Source organism: Megalobrama amblycephala, linkage group LG14 (genome assembly GCF_018812025.1).
Source record: "Megalobrama amblycephala isolate DHTTF-2021 linkage group LG14, ASM1881202v1, whole genome shotgun sequence".
NCBI lineage: Eukaryota > Metazoa > Chordata > Actinopteri > Cypriniformes > Xenocyprididae > Megalobrama > Megalobrama amblycephala.
Window position 1 is genome coordinate 42,736,347 of NC_063057.1, and position 20,073 is coordinate 42,756,419.

General features: G+C 37.6%; 1 protein-coding gene across 1 annotated transcript; it reads right to left on the reverse strand.

Annotated features, from left to right (window-relative positions):
* Positions 1 to 804: 804 nt before the first annotated feature.
* Positions 805 to 20,073, reverse strand: LOC125245321 (zinc finger protein OZF-like). Its single transcript, XM_048155847.1, has 3 exons — positions 19,990 to 20,073; positions 17,792 to 17,941; positions 805 to 3,580 (listed from the first exon to the last, which is right to left on the reverse strand). Exons 2-3 carry the CDS (start codon positions 17,874 to 17,876, stop codon positions 2,169 to 2,171), a joined length of 1,497 nt encoding a protein of 498 aa, XP_048011804.1. The 5' UTR covers positions 17,877 to 17,941; positions 19,990 to 20,073; the 3' UTR covers positions 805 to 2,168.

Below are 20,073 nucleotides of genomic sequence, written 5' to 3' on the forward strand. Positions count from 1 at the left end.
GAAGTGGAACCTGTTCATCGAGTGGTGTTCTTCTCGCAGAGAAGTCACCCAAAGATGTTCGATCAGAGGCATGCTTTCCTTCTTGCAGCAAGGGTTGGAGCTGCCATCAAAGTTCATGCTGCCACAATATCTGCATACCATGACCACATCGATGACAATGCTATTGGCAAGCATGACCTGGTCATCAGGTTCCTTAGGGGGGGCGAGATGGTTAAATCCTCCTTGACCCCCCTCCATACCCTCTAGGGACATTGCTCTCGTGCTTCGAGCACTCCAGAATGCTCCCTCTGAGCCCTAGCAGACTTAAAGATTCTGTCCATGAAGACTTTGCTTCTGGTTGCATTGGTGTAGTAGTGGACCTGCGGGCATTTTCATGCCTAGAGTTCAGGTCGGGCAACGGGTGGTACTGAGACCCTGGCCTAGCTATGTGCCCAAGGTTCCTATCACTCCCTTCAGGGACAAGGTAGTGGGCCTGCAAGTGCTACCCCCAGAGGAGGCAGACCCAGCCAGGCTTTGCTCTGTCCAGTTCACTGTACATAAACAGAACTCAAAGTCTCAAGACCTCAGACCAGCTCTTTGTCTGTTACGGAGGATGGCCCACTGGATAGTGGACGCCATTGCCTTTGACTTACCAAGCACAAGGTGTGCCTTGCCCACTCAGGTTGCATGCTCAAACTACGAGAGGTGTTGCATTCTCCTGGGAGTCTCACTGACAGATATTTGTAGAGCTGTGGGCTTGGAGACCCATTTAAACCTGTGTATGCATTATCTAAAGATGAATCAATTAATGCAGTGCAATGCACATTTTTCCATTCAGTTTGTCTTTATTTACATGGCAGCATTTCACACCAAAACAGAAGTTATATTGATACTTTTAGAATCAAAATATTAATTTATGAAATGGAGCAATGCATCTATACAAGGGTAATTAGAAGGTGTCTACTGCAAGCACCCACTAAAAGATAGATGTGACAAACAGAGTGGAGTGTTGTAGCTGATCATATTATGATCTGATCTGGGTCACATACATTCAACTACCACTTTATTAGGTGCAACTTGCTAGTACCAGTTCTTTACCTTCAGAACTGCCGTAATTCTTTGTGGCATAGATTCAACAATGTGCTGAAAATGTGTTGGAAATTTTGGTCCATAGTGACATTATAGTGAATGCAGCTGTTGCAGGTTTGTTGGCTGCACATCCATCATGTGAATCTCCCATTCCACCACATTCCAAAGCTGCTCTATTGGATTGAGATCTGGTGAGTGTGGAGGCCATTTGAGTACAGTGAACTCATTTTCATGTTCAAGAAACCAGTTTTAGATGATCTGAGCTTTGTGACATGATGCATTACCCTGCTAGAAGTAGTCATTAGAAGATGGATTCACTGTGGTCATAAAGGGATGGACATGGTGAGCAACAATACTCAGGTAGGCTGAGGCAGTTAAACAATGCTCAATTGGTACCAAATGCCCCAAAGTGTGCAAAGCAATTATCCCCCATACCATCATACCACCACCACAAGCCTGAACCGTTGATACAAGGAAAGATGGATCCATGCTTTCATGTTGTTTTCACCAAATTATGGCCTAATCATGTGAACATCACAGCAGAAATCGAGACTCATTAGACCAGGCAACGTTTTTCCAATCATCCAATGTTGTTGAACCCTGTAGCCTCGTTTTCTTGTTCTAAGCTGTCAGGAGTGGCACTCTGTGATCTTCTGGAGCTGCTGCCATCCTCCTCTGCCATCAACAAGGCCTTCTCACCCACAGAACTGTCATTCACTAGGATTTTCAGAGAATACTCAGAAAAAGAAAATATCCAGAGATACAGCCTAGAAATTCCAGTAGATCAGCAGTTTCTGAAATACTCAGACCAGCCCGTCTAGCACCAAAAACAATTCCACGTTCGAAGTCATTAATATCATCTTTCTTCCCCATTCTGATGCTCAGTTTGAACTTCAGCAGATCGTCTTGACCATGTCTACATGCCTAAATGCATTGCATTGCTGCCATGTGATTGGATTATTAGATATTTGTCTTAACAAGTAGTAACAAGTGTACTTAATAAAGTGGCCAGTGAGTATATAAAGGTGAACATATGAACAGTCTCATCCCAAAAAAATACACAAATAAACATTGAGCAGAAAATCCAATTTGGCCCACATTCATCTGCGGCGTGAACGCAGATGGTATTTCACACAAATACGTATTTTCTTGTGCCATTTTAAACTATAGAGCCATTTGAAACATTTTCCACATGATGAACACGAATAGGGTTTAAAATCTGTGTGACTTCTCAGGTGTATCTTTAAGTGTAATGGTGAAGGAAATTTTTTCTTACACTGATCACACTTCAACTTTTTTCCTCCAGAGTGAATTTGCAAATGTCGTTTCATGTTTCTCTTTTGTGTGAAACTTTTCTCACGCTTAACACATCCCAAAGGCCTTTTTCCATTGCGAAATCTCAAGTGAGTTTTAAGCTTTCCTTCATTTATAAAATACTTTCCACAGTGTTGGCACATGAAAGACTTCTTTCCAGAGTGAGTTTTTAAATGATCATTAAAACGATGAATGCCTCTGATTCTTTTTCCGCACTGACGACATTTAAAACAGTTCTCTCTTGTGTGCATCCTCATCACATGCCTATTAAGGTTTATTTGACCTCTGAAACTTTTTTTACACTGATCACATTTGAACGGCTTCTCTCCAGTGTGAACTCTCATGTGGGTCTCAAGCTCCACTTTATGTATGAAACTCTTTCCACACTGACTACATACGAATGGCTTTTTTCCAGTGTGAGCGTTCATGTGATACCTAAGGATAAGCTCCTGTGAGAAGCTCTTCCCGCAGAGTTTGCAAGTAAAAGGTTTCTCTCCAGTGTGAATCCTCATGTGCTTTGAAAGGTTTCCCTTTTCACCGAAACTCTTTCCACAGTGTTGGCAGGTGAAAGGCTTTTCTCCAGTGTGAATTCTCATGTGGGTTTTAAGACCTCCTTTTTGAGTGAAACCCTTTCCACACTGTTGGCAGGTGAAAGAGTTATGTGCATTGTGAATTCTCATGTGGACTTTAAGGTTTCCTGTTTGAGTGAAAGTCTTTCCACACTGTTTGCAGGTGAGAGAGTCTGCGTGAATTCTCATGTGGGTTCGAAGGTTTTCCTTTTCACTGAAATACTTTCCACACAGTTGGCAGGTAAGAGAGCTCTCTCCAGTGTGAATTCTCATGTGGATTTTAACTTTTCCATTTTGAGCAAAACTTTTCCCACATAGTTGACAGGTGTAAGGCTTCTCTCCAGTGTGAATCCTCATGTGCTTTTTAAGGTTTCCTTTTTCATTGAAACTCTTTCCACACTGGTTGCAGGTATGAGGCTTCTCTCCAGTGTGAAGTCTCATGTGGACTGTAAGATTTCCACGCTGATCAAAACTCTTTCCACATTGTTGACAGGTAAATTTCCTTTTATTTCCTGTCTTTTTAGCTCCTTGTTGTGAGGTCTTTTCAATCTGTGTAGACTGTGTTTCATCATGATCTTTCTCTTCCATTTCATTCAGCTCTTGACCCTCCTCTTTCAGCGCCATCTGGTCTAAGGTGAAAAAGACATTTGATAATTTGACAAGTTGACAACAGTTTAATGGCACAAAGCAAAAGACATCAAAATACTTAACAAAAAAAGCATCAAAACCAAAAACATGTATGCTATATCTAGGGTTGGGTATCGTTTGAATTTGAACGATTCCGATTCCGATTTCGATTCCTTGTTTCGATTCCAGTTCCTAATGATTCTCGATTCCGATTCTTTTAAGAGGTCTTTCTGAAGGAAATAGTCTGACCTTGTCCATCAATTTTAATTCTATGAACTTTTTACTTTTTATGAACTTTACTATGAATGTCTCACAGGGCTGTTTTCAACTACAATATAAATATCAAATCTATGAACTTGAATATAAATATTATAAATTATGAATTTACACATGAGTGTATGGCTGCATTTACACTGCAATCCTTAATGCACAAATCCGATCTTTTGACCATATCCGATTTTTTGGCCAGTGTGTTTACACTCACTTTAGACGCGACTGGTATCGATATCTGTGTTTACATTAGGCTACTTCCTGCCCCAAAATGATCGTCACTGATAGTTTTAAATGCACATAGTAGATCCTCGGGTTTTGAATGGCCGTGCTATTAAAATTATTTATATAATTCATGGAGTGGCCATGATTAGCCTGTCAGAATGGATAAGTTAACAGCTGTCATGGGTGTATTGCAGCGCGAATTCTGACTGAACGGATATAGACCGGAAAATAAAGGTAATTTGTGTTTGATATTTTATCTACATTTATTAGTTTTAGAATTCCGTTTTTTGAATGAATTCGAGCGAGCAAGGGAGAGAGCGCGCGCGTGCGAGCGAAGCTGCTGAATATATGTGTGTGCGCAATTTCTTTCATGTTAGACAAAGTTCCCACATTAATATTGAGCTGCGAATTTTTAGTGCGAGTGCATACATGCACGTCTGCTTCATAATACAACATTGAAGCTATAGTTTAGTGAGCAAACGTGCCGCCCTTGCCGTTTGATGGCTTGGAATTACAATAGGAATCGGATATGCGTGTTTAGACGTAGGTCGCATGTTCAGAGATCGGATATGTATCGGATTTAAAACCACATTTGGAAGTGGCTCAGATCGGATACGAAAAAAAACGGATCTCGTGTGGATTGCCAGGCTGGGGGTCGGAGCCAGAGGAAGAGGCAGCGGAGGACGGTCGGCGCAGCGCATCAAAGAGATTTATTTATTTCTACTCCATGAACTCGGAGGTGCTTTATCATGTTGGTCGTGCACCCTCCTATGCACGAAACAATCTTGCCGCAAATGTTGCATTTTGCCGAGATTTCGTTCTATTTAGAAAATTGAAGCCACACTTTGGACCGCCGACGCACGCTATCCATGTTCGACTCGCTCGGTTATGCCAACACTTTCGGTGGACGCTTCTTCGTTGGTGTTAAGCGGTTTCTTCCAGTCGGCGGACTGGGAATCGAAACTAGGAATCGAAATTTAAACTTTTGAACGATTCCGGGAAAATCGCAAAGCTAGTCCCGGTTCCAATCGATACTCGATACCCAAGCCTAGCTATATCTTATCCAGGAACATATACAGTACAAAGTACCCAACCTATGTGAACTGCAAGCCCAGTTCTGACAATAAATCCAAAATAAATGCAAAGAAACAGTATGTAATATTACCTTAAAAATATTACCTGTAAAAAGTCACTGAGTGACTGATTTGAAAAGGAATAAAATAATGAACAAAGTAACACGTTACATAGAAAAAGTTGCAGGGATATTACTTTGTATTTACACTCCAAGACTAAATTTACAGATTATTTGACATACAGTTTGACAAACAATCAGAAAGCATACATACAGAAAGCAAGTAAAGATTGATGCCATTATAAATCAATGAAGCTGTCTACATTATAATGAAAGGATCCATGGGTGGGAAGAACTCGTGCTCAACAATCTCAGCGGTGACGAGGGGATTAACTTAAACATCTGATTGACAATAGCATTCACACGCTCAACAGATTTGTCTAAATGCTCCAAAAACATGTAAATATAATATTATATAGATTAGTATATTTTCCATACAGTAAAATCTCTATCCTTTAGATTCTACATCCAATAAGCCAATGGTTACAGAATTACTTTAGATGGCAAATTCTTGACTCCGTAATCTTACAGTATTTTTCACAAATTAAGAAATTGTTTAAAAAAAAAAAAAAAAAAAGGCTAACAGGACACTCAGTAATCTGGCAAGTTTGTGCACACTGGAAATCATATTTTTTTCAAATAGCAACATGGTAACACAAATTTTATGCAACACACATTGAAAATTACATGAATATGACAGTGGGTAACTGAATACAGGGTGTGTCTACAGATATAAACTAACTGAATTTAAGACTTTTTAAGACATTTGTAATACCACCTCCACCTTGTATGAAATTTAAGATGAAATGGAAATGTATAATAATTGTATTACTTATGTAATATTTAATGTGTATTTAATGTAAAAATTAGGGCTGCCCCCAAATAGGTGACAAATCAACTAGAAGAGGTTTGGTCTTCTACTTTTATTTCTGTAAATTCACAATGCAACTGAAAACAAAGATAAACATTAACATAATCATAACTTACACGTTGTGGTAAGCTTTATGTGTGCAAATTATATATATATATGCAAAGACTCATTATGATTTATGGCTGATTATTATGAATGCATGATTATTCGACTAATTTTAATGAACAACTACTAGCAGACTAGAAAAATTTAGTCAAGGACAGTCCTAGTAAAATAAAACAACAGGGTATCTGCAGATATGAACAATTTAAATTTAAGACTTTTTAAGACCTTTTTAATACCACCTTACATGAAACCTGCGATGGAAACACACACACACACACACACACACTATATATCAGGCATGTGATCAGCTAGAGATAAAAAAAAAAAAGCAGGAAAGTCTGACCCTGCACCCAAGCCATGCCCCGGCACCTTTTTTTAAAAATAATATATATTTATCACATTAAAAGATATGTCATATATTGTAATAATGCATACAGTATTATTGTTCTGTGAAATTAAAAAGCAGCATTTAATAATCATGATAATAATTAATATAATATATTAAATGCATTAACAGAATTGTTATTATTAAAGTACCTGCAAAAAGTTTGGAAACAATTATTGATTTTAAAATCAAAGATTTTAAAATCAGAAAGTCCCTTCTGCTCACCAGGGCTGCATTTATTTGATCAAAAATATAGTACAAACAGCAACATTGTAAAATATTCTTACAAATAAAAAAAAGTTTTCTATATTTTATATAAAAAAAAAAATTAAAAAAAAAATGTATAAAATGTTATTTATTCCTGTGTTCATTTTCAGCATCATTACTCCAGTCTTCAGTGTCACATGATCCTTCAGAAATCATTACAATTTGATTTGATGCTCAAGAAACATTTCTAATTATTATCAATATTGAAAACAGTTGTGCTGCTTAATATTTTTGTGGAAATGGTGATATTTGTTAGTTTTCTTTGAAAAATAGAAAGTTCAATGAACAGCATTTATTTGAAATTATATTACATGTATCAAATATATTATTTATTAAATAGGAATATTCTGTAACATTTTTAATGTCTTCACTCTATCACTTAAAAGTATGACGAATTAAAGTATTAATTTTTTTTTTTTTAAATCCTACCACAAATGTTTAAATTGGATTTCCACAAAAATTAAGCAGCAAAAACTGCATTTTAACACTGATAATATAAATAGTGAATGTTTCTTGAGCAGCAAATCAACATTTCTGAAGAATCATGTGACACTGAAACTTCTTTGTAAACAACAGTATTATAAACAATTCTAATGACTAATATTGCATTCCCAAATCGAAATCGAAAATGAAAACATAGCACTGTTACAGCAAACATGCAGCGCGTCAGACTATTATTTACATAATTACATCACAGCCGTTGCAAATTATATATTAAATTCTTACCACCATTCATAAAAAACGTTACCAAACGAGTAACACGTTTCAGCGCTGATTCTACTCGCATTTGGCGCGTTGACCCATTTGAACTCTTTAAGGAACGGTCATATGTCACGTCTAAAAACGCATGGAAAACGCGTCGGCGCCACTTTCTCCTTTCCAAAGCGCTCGGGCGCTGCGGTAGCGTCTGCCGTTACTAAGCAACCATGAGCCGCGCTCTCCATGACGAGCTTGTTTCAGCAAAGGATATATGGATTTCCAGCATCGTGAAAATCACTTGCAGTAGCTCTGCCACAGCAGATTTATTTAAAAATGTGTATCCGTGTACAGCTCTGATCAGATATTCCTACATCTTAGCTGACCTTTGTCCTGCAGATGGCGCCGCGCGGCACTGGACCATTCCGTCGTTGACATATTAGAAAACATAAAACATAACATTCATAAAACATAAAACATCTTACTGATCTGCATGATTCACATGCGTCATGAGTTTAGACCCAAAAAAACGGAATTACTGATATATTCCGTCGCATTACTGCAAAAGAAGCATTCAGATGCTCGGCGTGTGCGTACCACTTTAATGCCCATTGTTCCCAGTTTAAAACATTTTCTACAAACGGCGCAGTTTGCCTCGTAGACATTTACTGGCACCGGCCTTAACCACCAAGAGAATTCATCTTTCTCAAGCCATAAATCATTACATTTGCGCTTACCTAATAAGGCTACCTGCTACCTCAATTCTCTCTGATGACGCAACGCAATAACTACCGCGAGAAAAAAAAAACCTTCTGTCCAATGATCAGTCAGTCATTGGTATGCTGGTCAGTTATAAAATTGCGTCTAAAAAAATACACAAAACCGGACGGAGACATTTCACTCGCTCGGTCCCATATGGAATTTAATACCTCCCTTGCGAAAATTCAAGACATTCCATACAATTTAAGACTTTTTTAGGCCTTAAAAACCTAAATTTGTATTTAAGACTTTTTAAGGATCCGCGGGGACCCTGAACAAAATAGCACCACTGTAATTTTTTTATATTTACCCCAGGACGTTCTTTACCTTTATAAAGACCTTTTTTCCCCCACCTTATTAAATGTATGAGTCATCTTTCATGTCAAATTCTTACATTTGATTGAATTTAATATTCACTGTAGGGCTGTTACCAATTAAATGAAACAATTTACACTGCAAAATTACAACTGCAATAAATAATGTTAAGAAATGTTGGAAAAAGTCATTGACCCGTTCACACAACCAATTTGTTCAAAATGCTAAATCATTCAGTGGTAAAATATCTCCCTTGTTATGTTACTTTATTATATCATATTACAAATAAAAAACATTTTTACCTCAGTCAGTTTCTTGTGAACAGTCACTGGGTCTGTCAGACTGGAGAAATTTTAGTGGTAATGTGACCAAAAATATTTAATCTCGAACCTCTGGAGTCTGAGGCTGATTTGGGGCTTGGGGAAGTTTTGGCATGCCCTGACATTTGTGCTTTTTTCAGTTGTTCATAAACATATAAATGACAAAAGTGTCACTACACTGTATTCAGCACAAACTAGGCTACCATAATATGTGAGGAACATGTATGTACATGTTTGTATTTTTGAAGGAATAATGTTTATGCGTGGTTATTGAAAAAACAAAAAACTTAAGTCACTGAAATAAGGCCAAAAAAAGTATATTAAATCTGTGTTCACAAGACTTGTGGGTATTGGAGGTTGTAGAGTAGAGTTTTTGCTTCAGAATTATGTAAAAATTATGCTGCCTACTCCTTCATATAAAACAATATATTGATTTAGTTTTTGTAAGACACTTTTTGTCAAGAAACACAGTATGCATGGAGGCGTGAATGATCATGAATAATGGGCCATTTACACCTGAGAAGACAAAAGAATCACATAATAATGACCTGAAATGACTTGCATATTAATGAGGCCTTTCAGTCAGGTAGGCTGTGAAAAAAACCCTCTGTAATAATGTCTCAGCTCATCATAAACAGCAATACTGTGAAATATTATTACAATTTAAAATAATGGTATTCTATTATATTCTTTAAAATATAATGTATTTCTGTGATGCAAAGTGTCTGAACAATTATGTTACCTCTATGGCATTTCATATAGGCTTTTAGCTTAAAAGCATGCATATTTGGAGAAATATTGATGGATTCTTATATATTTATGTCAATTTTCTATACTGAGAAGTAATATTTATTGTCATCAATATGAGTGCTGGATACTGTGTTTTACACGAATGGATCAATTCATACTTGCAGCCAGAGGGGGCTCTCTGTGCACATTTAGTCCACAAATTATTCTAAAGAAGAAGAGGACATTTCAGGAATGGTGTTTTTAATTCATACTTGCAGCTGGAGGGCGCTCTCTGTACACCTTTAGGCCACAAATTCATATAAAGAAGAAAAGGAACTAGGAACTAACGGCATGTCTTCTACAGATCGCTAACCATGGCTTTAACATCCAAATAAACACTTTTCAAGTCAATAAATTCACGATTGAGACGATGTATGCATGTATTGCCTCTGAATTTGCGTCTGAATAGCGCTGGCTCCGTGGGCGTGGCCGCATTAGCGGGTAATGAGCTGAATCACAGGCTCTCTTTTCATACAGATTACATAAACACAGAATGTTTGTTTTTCGATTTGACTTGCACGATTTAAAACCTGACATTTCAACGATTCTTTAGACATAAGTGTCATTTTTTTTATCATTAGTATTCATAAGTTACAGTTCATTTTCTGAGAACTATCAGATTGGACTTCGTTCATAGGGAGACGAGAGATCACGCATCATGTTAGTTTTCTTTATTTTACAAAAAGCACAACATTGTGTTACACAAATAAAAGAAGACATTCTATAGTTTCAACTGATATATTACTTATGTCTCTATGACAAGAAATGACAGAGTATTTTAAGTCTGTTTTGCTGCAATGTGAAAAAAATCCTGCAAAACGTGCCGGCGCGTTTTCAGACCTCAGGGAGTTAAGGACTTGTGGACACCCTGTGAATATAGCGCAAAATAGTTTAAAAACAAGGGTTATAAGTTTGTCAATTGTGCGTCTCCAGTCTGCAAATGTTAGAAAATCCCGCAAGTATTTCCATTTTGCATATTCTGACAACAAGCATCTTGTTAAAGGGTCCTGAAACCCCCTGTTTCAGCAGCAGTCAGTTCTCAATATAATTTTGAAAAATACTACAGAAGTTGGTGTGGTTAAGCTGCGGAGTGGAGGGGGATGAGGGGAGACCGACGACACAGCAACAGCTTCTGATTAAGAGAGTTTTATTTCGCTCCCATTAAAAGGGAACTACTAAGGGATGTCATCGATATAGAATGCAAACAAAATGGCACCGCCCATTGTCCAAATATGTTATGGATTTTTTTAAATTATATAAATCTTTCATGGGTTTTCTTCTACACATTTTAGTAAGAGACATCATTTACGTTATATTAAGCCATAAAAGTCTTAACACCAGGGGTTCCCTTTAATACACAAATAAATGCGCAGCGATCTACAACTAGATCAAGATGGTGCCGCGCATGGCAGCCACAGTGCTTAGCTCTTCAGTGTTTGTTCTGTTTTTGTTAGTTTTTCCTGTTTTCTGTTTTTCAAACACCATCAGTTTTACCAGGGATGAACCGCTGAACATTCGGCAGTACACACCACAATATCTTTTACCGGATTTCGATTATTCAGACGTTTTGTTGAATGTTGTAGTCGGCGGAGCGGCAGCGCTGTTTAGACGCTTCAGGACGCACAGACGGGGGAAGCGCGTCGGCGCCCTCGTGAAGCTCAGACAGCGCGGATTAAGAACGCCGCTGCCTAGCATCCATCTGGCGAATCTCCGCACTCTGCCCAACAAAACGGACGAACTCCTTCTGCTCTCCCGGACAAATAAGGATTTTTCTAACTCGGCTGCTCTGTGCTTCACGGAAACCTGGCTGAACGATGCCATTCCAGACAGCGTGTTAAGTCTGTCGAGCGTGTTAAGTCTGTCGGGCTTTCAGCTGTTTAGATCAGATCGCGACGCAGAATCAACTGGGAAATCGCGCGGCAGCAGGACGTGCTTTTACATCAACGAAAGGTGGTGTTCAGATGTAACGGTGTTAAAGAAGATGTGCTGTCCAGATCTTGAAACACTCTTCACTAACTGCAAACCGTTCTATTCACCGCGGGAGTTTTGCTCGTTCATTCTGGTGAGCGAGCAACAACACCCGGACTCTGTTTTAATCATTCTCGGGGACTTTAATAAAGCGATTCTCTCATGTTAACTGCCCAAATACAGACAGCATGTTACTTGTCCCACCAGAGACAGTAATATACTCGACCATTGTTACACAGCAATAAAGGATGCATATCACTCTGTCCCATGGGCAGCTTTGGGGCTCTCTGATCACTGTTTAGTTCATCTCATACCAACCTACAGGCAGAAACTGAAATCAGCTAAACCTGTAGCAAAGACTGTAAAGAGATGGACCACCGAAACAGAGCGAGCTTTACAAGCCTGTTTCGAACGGACTGATTGGAGTGTTTTTGAAGCTGCTGCCAGCGATCTGGACGAGCTCACAGAGACTGTAACTTCATATATCTGTGCATTCCTACAAAGACTCATTTATCTTACATCAATGACAAACCCTGGTTCACTGCAAAACTCAGCCAGCTCCGTCAGGCCAAAGAAGATGCTCGCAGAAAAGGGGACAGAGTCTTGTACAAACAGGCCAAATACACACTGGAGAAGGAGATCAGAGTGGCAAAGGGGAATTATTCTGATAAACTTCGGAATCAGTTCTCTTCTAATGACACAACTTCAGTGTGGAAAGGTCTGAAAGTTATCACCAACTACAAGACACCATCCCCCAGCTCTGTGGAGAATCAACGACTGGCAGACGATCTGAATGAGTTTTATTGCAGGTTTGAAAAAACACCATTAACACCTCCATCAACCCCCCTCTCCCCCACACCTGCAATTCAGTTCAGTGAAGATGACGTGCGCCAGGTCTTCAGAAAGAACAAGAGAAGAAAGGCACCAGGCCCAGACAGCGTTTCACCAGCCTGTCTGAAAACCTGCGCTGACCAGCTGGCCCCCATCTTCACACAGATCTTCAATAGATCACTGGAGCTGTGCGAAGTCCCCTCATGCTTCAAACGCTCCACCATCATCCCCGTCCCAAAGAAACCCAAAATTACTGGACTAAATGACTACAGACCTGTGGCTCTAACGTCTGTGGCCATGAAGTCATTTGAAAGACTGGTTTTGGCTTATCTGAAGGACATCACTGGACCCTTACTGGACCCCCTGCAGTTTGCTTACCGAGCAAACAGGTCTGTGGATGATGCAGTCAATATGGGACTGCATTATGTTCTCCAGCATCTGGACAGACCAGGGACTTATGTGAGGATCCCGTTTGTGGACTTCAGCTCTGCTTTTAACACCATCGTCCCATCACTCCTCCAGCCTAAACTAACTCAGCTCTCCGTGCCCACCTCTGTCTGTCAGTGGATCACCAGCTTCCTGACAGACAGGCAGCAGCTAGTGAGGCGGGGAAAATTCTCATCCAGCACCCTCACCATCAGCACCGGCGCCCCTCAGGGCTGTGTTCTCTCCCCACTGCTCTTCTCCCTGTACACCAACGACTGCACCTCAAAAGACCCCTCTGTCAAGCTCCTGAAGTTTGCGGATGACACCACACTGATCGGCCTCATCCGGGACGGTGACAAGTCTGCTTACAGACTGGAGGTTGAACAGCCGGCTGTCTGGTGCAGTCTTAACAACCTGGAGCTCAACACGCTCAAGACAGTGGAGATGACCGTGGACTTCAGGAGAAACCCCCCTGCTCTCCCCCCACTCACCATCATGAACAGCACTGTGGCAGCAGTGGAGTCATTCAGGTTCCTGGGCACCACCATCTCCCAGGAGCTGAAGTGGGACAACCACATCGAGTCCATTGTGAAAAAGGCCCAGCAGAGGTTGTACTTCCTTTGCCAGCTGAGGAAGTTCAACCTGCCACAGGAGCTGCTGAAACAGTTCTACTCTGCCCTCATCGAATCCATCTTTTGCACTTCAATTACCGTCTGGAGCAACTCAGCTACCAAATCTGACCTCAGAAGACTACAGAGGGTAGTCCGGTCTGCTGAGCGAATCATTGGCACAAACCTCCCCACTCTCCAAGAACTGCACTTAGCCAGAAGGGGAAAAAGGGCTAAGAAAATCACTCTGGACCCCTCACATCCAGCACACTCCCTCTTTGAACTGTTGCCATCTGGTCGACACTACTTCCCTCAAGCAATCCATCTCATGAACACTTGACAAACACGGAACACACAACACTATTACACATTATTTAGTTAAACACTTATTTATATCTCAATTTGCATACATAACTGTACATACAATTGTCTATAATATATATATTGTCTTTTGCTTTTTTTGCACTGTCTATCTTGTAAATTTGTATATTATTATTTTATTCTTTTTATTATGTGTCTTGTCTTGTCGCTGTCACTCTGTTGCACTGTGGAGTTTCTGTCACTAAAACAAATTCCTAGTATGTGTAAACAACATACCTGGCAATAAAGCTCTTTCTGATTCAGATTTTGTTCTCTGCACTGAATACAAACACGCTGTTGCTTCTTTTGAGACTTATTTTATGGGGTTTTTTTTATACGGCATTTGTAAATCCGTCATAATAAATTATTAACTGTCATTTTAATTTTTATATTTTACTGATAAGACATTTAACCTGTTAACCTGCACCACCGCTTTTGGAAAATCCCAAGAAATGACATACCCAAACTAAAACAGATACAGTTCATGAATCCTTTGCACTAAAAGCATAAGTAAGGTCTCATTTGAAAGCAGACACTTTACAGTTTATTGTAAAGTCATAATTAATTATTGTCATGATGAAGAAAATTGTTAAAAATAGCTTCAACATTTTGAAAAGTTATTAATTTATTTTTATGAAATATCTTTATGGAAATAAAAGTGAAGTTGGCCTTTTAGCAATCTAGAAATGCACTGCAGCTAAAGCCACATGTCTGACCATGTTACATTTCAAATCTGAAGATGATGAGTTTAAAATTCTGAGTTTTATTAAAAGTTTTTCAAGACCATTTCATGAGACTTTATTTTAAAGAGACTCTAAAGTGCTAACTGATGTTTATTGTCATCTATTCAAGTGTATTGTCTATATTGTGTTTGTGGTGCTAACATTCAGTTTCAGTCTCCCCTGAATACATTCACACCTCTCTGGCCTGCTTATGGCTCAAATTATTATTTTCTTTTGTCCCTATTATAATTACTATTCAAGATTTAATCCCTCATTTCTTTTACCAAACTTCTTCTTGAAAAAAAGAAAAAAAAAAAAAAAAAAAAAAAAATCAGTGAGCTGTACAATTCAAAATGATTTATTTGCATTAGCTCTGAACAGGTGCATCTCTGGGCTTGTTAGCATGTTAGCTTAGCACACCAACAAAACACAAACATTTATAAGATTAAAACCATGTTTTTGAGTGTTTTAAATAACCTTCTTTGATGTGATGTGGCTTCGGATAAAAAACAAATCAGACAGAAAATATATCATTGTATGCTATTCTGCACAATGAGAAAAGCTATCTCGATTAGCATTGCATTATTAATATAATCTATCTATTATTAATACCAGACATGGCGTAAGGAACAAAGATAAACTACATATCGTCACAATTGTGTATTTATTACTTTCAAAAGTGCCGATTTGCATATTTATTGATGTTTTCAGCGATCTCTGTGTTATTTCCTGGGAGGTCACATGATATGTTTTTTTCTTCCTTGAAGCATTTGTGGACTAGTGTGTACAGAGCACCCTCCAGCTGCAGGTATGAGTTGAAAACACAGTAGTCAGTGTATACAGCGTTAATATGATGACAACCAGTGTTGGGCAGTAACGCGTTACTGTAACGCAGTTACATTTGACGTAACTAATACTGTAACGCATTACTTTTTAAATAAATTAACTCCGTTACCGTTATCATATGGTGCGTTGTGCGTTACTTTTTTAATTAATTAAGTTTGGCTGAGGTGTGTAGCCTACAGCATAACCTGTTTACAGCAGTGACGTATTGTAGGATTGGAGGATGCCAACCACTGTAAACACGAAGACGCACTGTGGGCGTGTTTCCGTTTATTCAAGTATGTGCGGCAGTCATAGTGAGTCAAGGCGAGAACAAGACGAGTTTCTCAAAGTGGAAATATGCTCATTGTTTCACTTTAGTTGAGCACAAAGACAAAAACCTTTTAGTTAAATGTAAGCGTCTTTCTGGTTCGAATGTCCTATCAACTCCGATAAACAGCAACTCCAATATGTCAGCACCCCCAGAAACGTAATTCATTTAAGCCATTAGTTGACTAATCGCATTTATATTAATTACATTTTTTAAATACTGGACAGAATAAACCATAATAATGATCGTAATATAGGCTATAGCGCATGCATAAAGCTTGCCACAAAGAACTGGCAAAATTAATGATTAGGAATGTAACAAAAACAGCAAGGAGACATTTTAATTGTTTATTAATAAAGTAATGTTTTCTGAATCAGTGTCGGCTGCGAAGATGAAGTTGACATTGCTGACTCTCATCATCTCCGGATACTGGACGCGCCTAGAGAGAGAATGTACATTTCATTCGGATTAGGCTACATAATCAGAGTAGCCTATTTCTTTTCGTTTTTAGATATTTCAAGCTTTCTATAGATATATTTCTCATGTATGTGAGGCAAGCAGCCGCTGAGTTTCGGTTCATTTAGCCTATAAGTCGCGCTCCAGTTCACGCGCCAGTGATCGCGCCTGCGCCTGCCATAATTATATTGTCTGCTATATTTGCTTCTTATTTATTAAATCCAGGCAATTGGTTGATGAAACATTGATTAAAATTAAAATACAATTTTTACAAAATGAAATTCACTTTAAAGAAAGGCTTTCTTCGAAACAAAACTTAATGAAGTGGTCAAAATCATGTCTGACATACTCCATGCCTCCCGATATATTGCGCATCTTATGATGCATCTTACTCATTCTGTTCACTTTTCATAATCAAGTAAATTAATTTAAAACATAACATAGGGCTATTTAAACATAAATATGAAACTACATTTTCTTTAATGGCTATACCAACACGTATTGTACAGTACAGAGAAATTTCATAAGCAAGAGCGGATCACGAGTCACGAGTCGGATCAAGAATAATTTATTCTTAGATTTATATTTAATATTGGGGGAATTCAAGTTATTTGACATTTTAATTTTTTTAAGTCACGCAACAGTTACTTTCCCTGGTAATTAGTTACTTTTCTAATGATGTAACTCAGTTACTAACTCCGTTACTATTTGTGAGAAGTAACTAGTAACTATAACTAATTACTTTTTTAAAGTAACGTGCCCAACACTGATGACAACAGCGCGTTTTGGGTAAAAATTGAATAAATATTACTCCTCTGTATAGAAAATTGACATAAACGTACGAGAATCCATCAATATTTTTCCAAATGTGCATGCTTTTAAGCTAAAAGCCCTGAGGGATGTTATTTTGTGGAGTTTTTTTCATGACGATCTCACAGGAGTTTTTTCTCAATGGCTGAGGCTGACGCTCATATTTCAATGAAAAGGTAACAACTCCGTTTCTCATATTCATAACTTCCGATGCATATTAACAAATAACGGACATCATACGATATTAAGAGTAAAATAGAGATTAAAAATTGAAGCTTGAGTCTTAGATCTTTTTAATGATGTATAGTTTGTCAAGTTAATAGCTTCTGATTTCATCCACATTTCCATTTTTATTAATGAACTTACAGGATAGGCTATGCATTCATTTATATTATGAAAAGAAAGCTCAAGACTCCGTCAATTTTCAGTTTTCATCTTGAACACAATCTTTTCCTCTTTACTACTGTACAAGATTTTTTCCATCACTGCCAAAAAAAATTCCTTCAATGACGGAAAATTTTTGGTTAACGTGATTTTGAGATTTTATATATACATTATACACGTCACACTACCGCTGGTGGCAATTTCACCACCGCGTTGGCATGGTTGTCATGCTCGCTGTCAGAGCCCTACCAAGAGGTGATGCACAACATGTAAAAAAAAAAAATGCTTTAAATAGATTAATAATTTATATATATATAATTCATGTATTTTAAATGAACTCATCTTTGAGAATAAAACCAACCTATTTGTTTCTCAGTATCGTCTGGTTTCAAACTGAATACTTCTTCAATCTTCATTTCTTCACTCTCTTCTTTAATCAACGCCATCTTGTATGTCACATGGATCTCAGCTGCTTCACCAGGAGTTTTTCTGTGTGCTCGGACACTCTGTCCTATTTAAAATGAGAATTATGAACAAAAAGAAAAATCCCAACTAAATCTTTGGAACCTTCTCTGGAAACAGCTCCTAGTTCAGTGCACTGGTAAGGGAGTCAGTCAGCGTGAAAGTACTAGGTTTAAATACTCGGCGAACATAAAGCATATACATTTACATTTTTTTTAGGAAATGACCTATCGTTTCGCTAGATAAGACCCTTATTCCTCGCCTGGTATCGTTTAAAGCCCTTTGAAGCTGCACTGAAACTGTAAAAACCTTCATTTCTTTTCGACTGAAGAAAGAAATACATCTTGGAAGACATGGGGGTGAGTAATTTATCAGGAAAAGTTTATTCGAAAGTGGACTAATCCTTTAAAGATTATCTTGTAATATCTTTGTATTTGTTCATTTTCGAATATATATTACTTATATCTTTTTGTTGCTATAAAAATATAGAAAACAGACTGACTGCCAGTGTCTTATGGAGGACCAAATTACTCAAAATGAAATAATTAAATAAATCATGAATTCAATAAAACAACAATTTAATCTAACAGTTTATTGTGAAATAATTACAATATTTAAATTATTAATTCAATTATTAAATAAATCAATAAATAAATGTATTTATTTTGTAAAAATTCCATGAAAACACATTTGTTTAATATATTTCACAATATCCTCTTTCACACACTAGTGTTGTGTTCAAATATATATTTTTTCATAATTAAATGTGCTTTTTCAAAAAGCTGTTTTTCATAATAATATGCTGCATTTATTACGAATGACACCTATTTGACAAATCATATATTTCCAAAGTTTGATTTTCCGAAAGATTCTTTTCATAATAATAGAGGACTACTTACAAATGCCAATCAAAAGGCAGTGGGCGGTGCTTGGCGCTAATTGGTTTAAAGTTGAAGAACTGACAGGCAGACACGACAAATCGATCTTCGTGTGGTTGGTGACATTTGTCACAGAATGCCATGTTCCACCCTCATGAAGTTTTTTTCTCCTCATTAAAATCAAATGTTCAGCAATGATTGTATATCAAGAACAGGGACACGTTTGTGTGCATTTTGTTTTGTGATTACACTGGAAAGAATAGACCCTCCACAGCAGCATTAGTGATAGATACGCCGATCGGCCTGCACAGCACTGATGCATCTCAAAAGTTCAGTTCACCACGCCAGACCTTAGTAATTCATCCAAAAGGATTAGCCAATTAGTGCCAAGCACTGCCCACTGCCTGTTGATTAGCATTTGTGAAATGTCCATAATGTTCATTATTATGAAAATAATCTTTGGGAAAATCGTGCTTTTGAAATACATAATTTGTCAAATAGGCGACATTTGTAAATTCAGCATATAATTATGAAAAACGGCTTTTTGAAAAAGCACATTCAATTATGAAAAAATAATTTAAACAATAATAGTGAAAGAGGATTTAAAAAAAAAAAAATTAAACAATAAATGTTGTGTTTCCATGGAATTTTACAAAATAAATAGATACATTTATGTATTGATTTATTTAATTAATTATTAATTAAATTATTTTAATAATTATAAAATTATTTCAGAATAAACTGGTACATTTAATTGTTGTTTTATTGAATTCATGATTTATATAATTATTTCATTTTGAGTAATTTGGTCCTCCATAGTGTCTCAATTTTTAACTTGTATTTGTTGATTTTCTCCCGTTTTTCTTAATGATGGCGAATTAAAAAATTCTGTAGCTTTTTTGGTGTTTCAAAGTGCACGAGCTGTTTGTGACAGAAAAGGCAACTTCCATAACGAAAACCCTTATGAACATTTAATGTACATTAAATTATATCACATTAGGGACGTCAGTTATTAAGCAAGTAAATATGAGCATCTTGCCTTTTACTTTTGTGTGGATGCGCTTTACTTACAAAAAATAGCATTAATAAATGTTAGATGCAGCCTTACAATGTACACAGATTAACAATCCATTAATTTTACAACGCTTCCAAAAACTATAACATTGTCTGAACGGTCAGTAAACAATTTAAACACTTTGAAATGCTTAGAAACACAAACCTTTCTTCTGCCGAATCACAACAGACGCAGCACCGCAGCACAGCCTTCTTCTTCTAATGATCTTTTATGGCGGATAGCAAACCA

Bases quoted from the DNA above. Each gene is read 5' to 3' on its own strand.
- LOC125245321 (XM_048155847.1), bottom strand. From the start codon at position 17,876: ATGGCGTTGATTAAAGAAGAGAGTGAAGAAATGAAGATTGAAGAAGTA. The intron at 3,581-17,791 runs GTTGGTTTTATT...TTTTCACCTTAG, and splicing joins CGATACTGAGAAACAAATAG to ACCAGATGGCGCTGAAAGAG.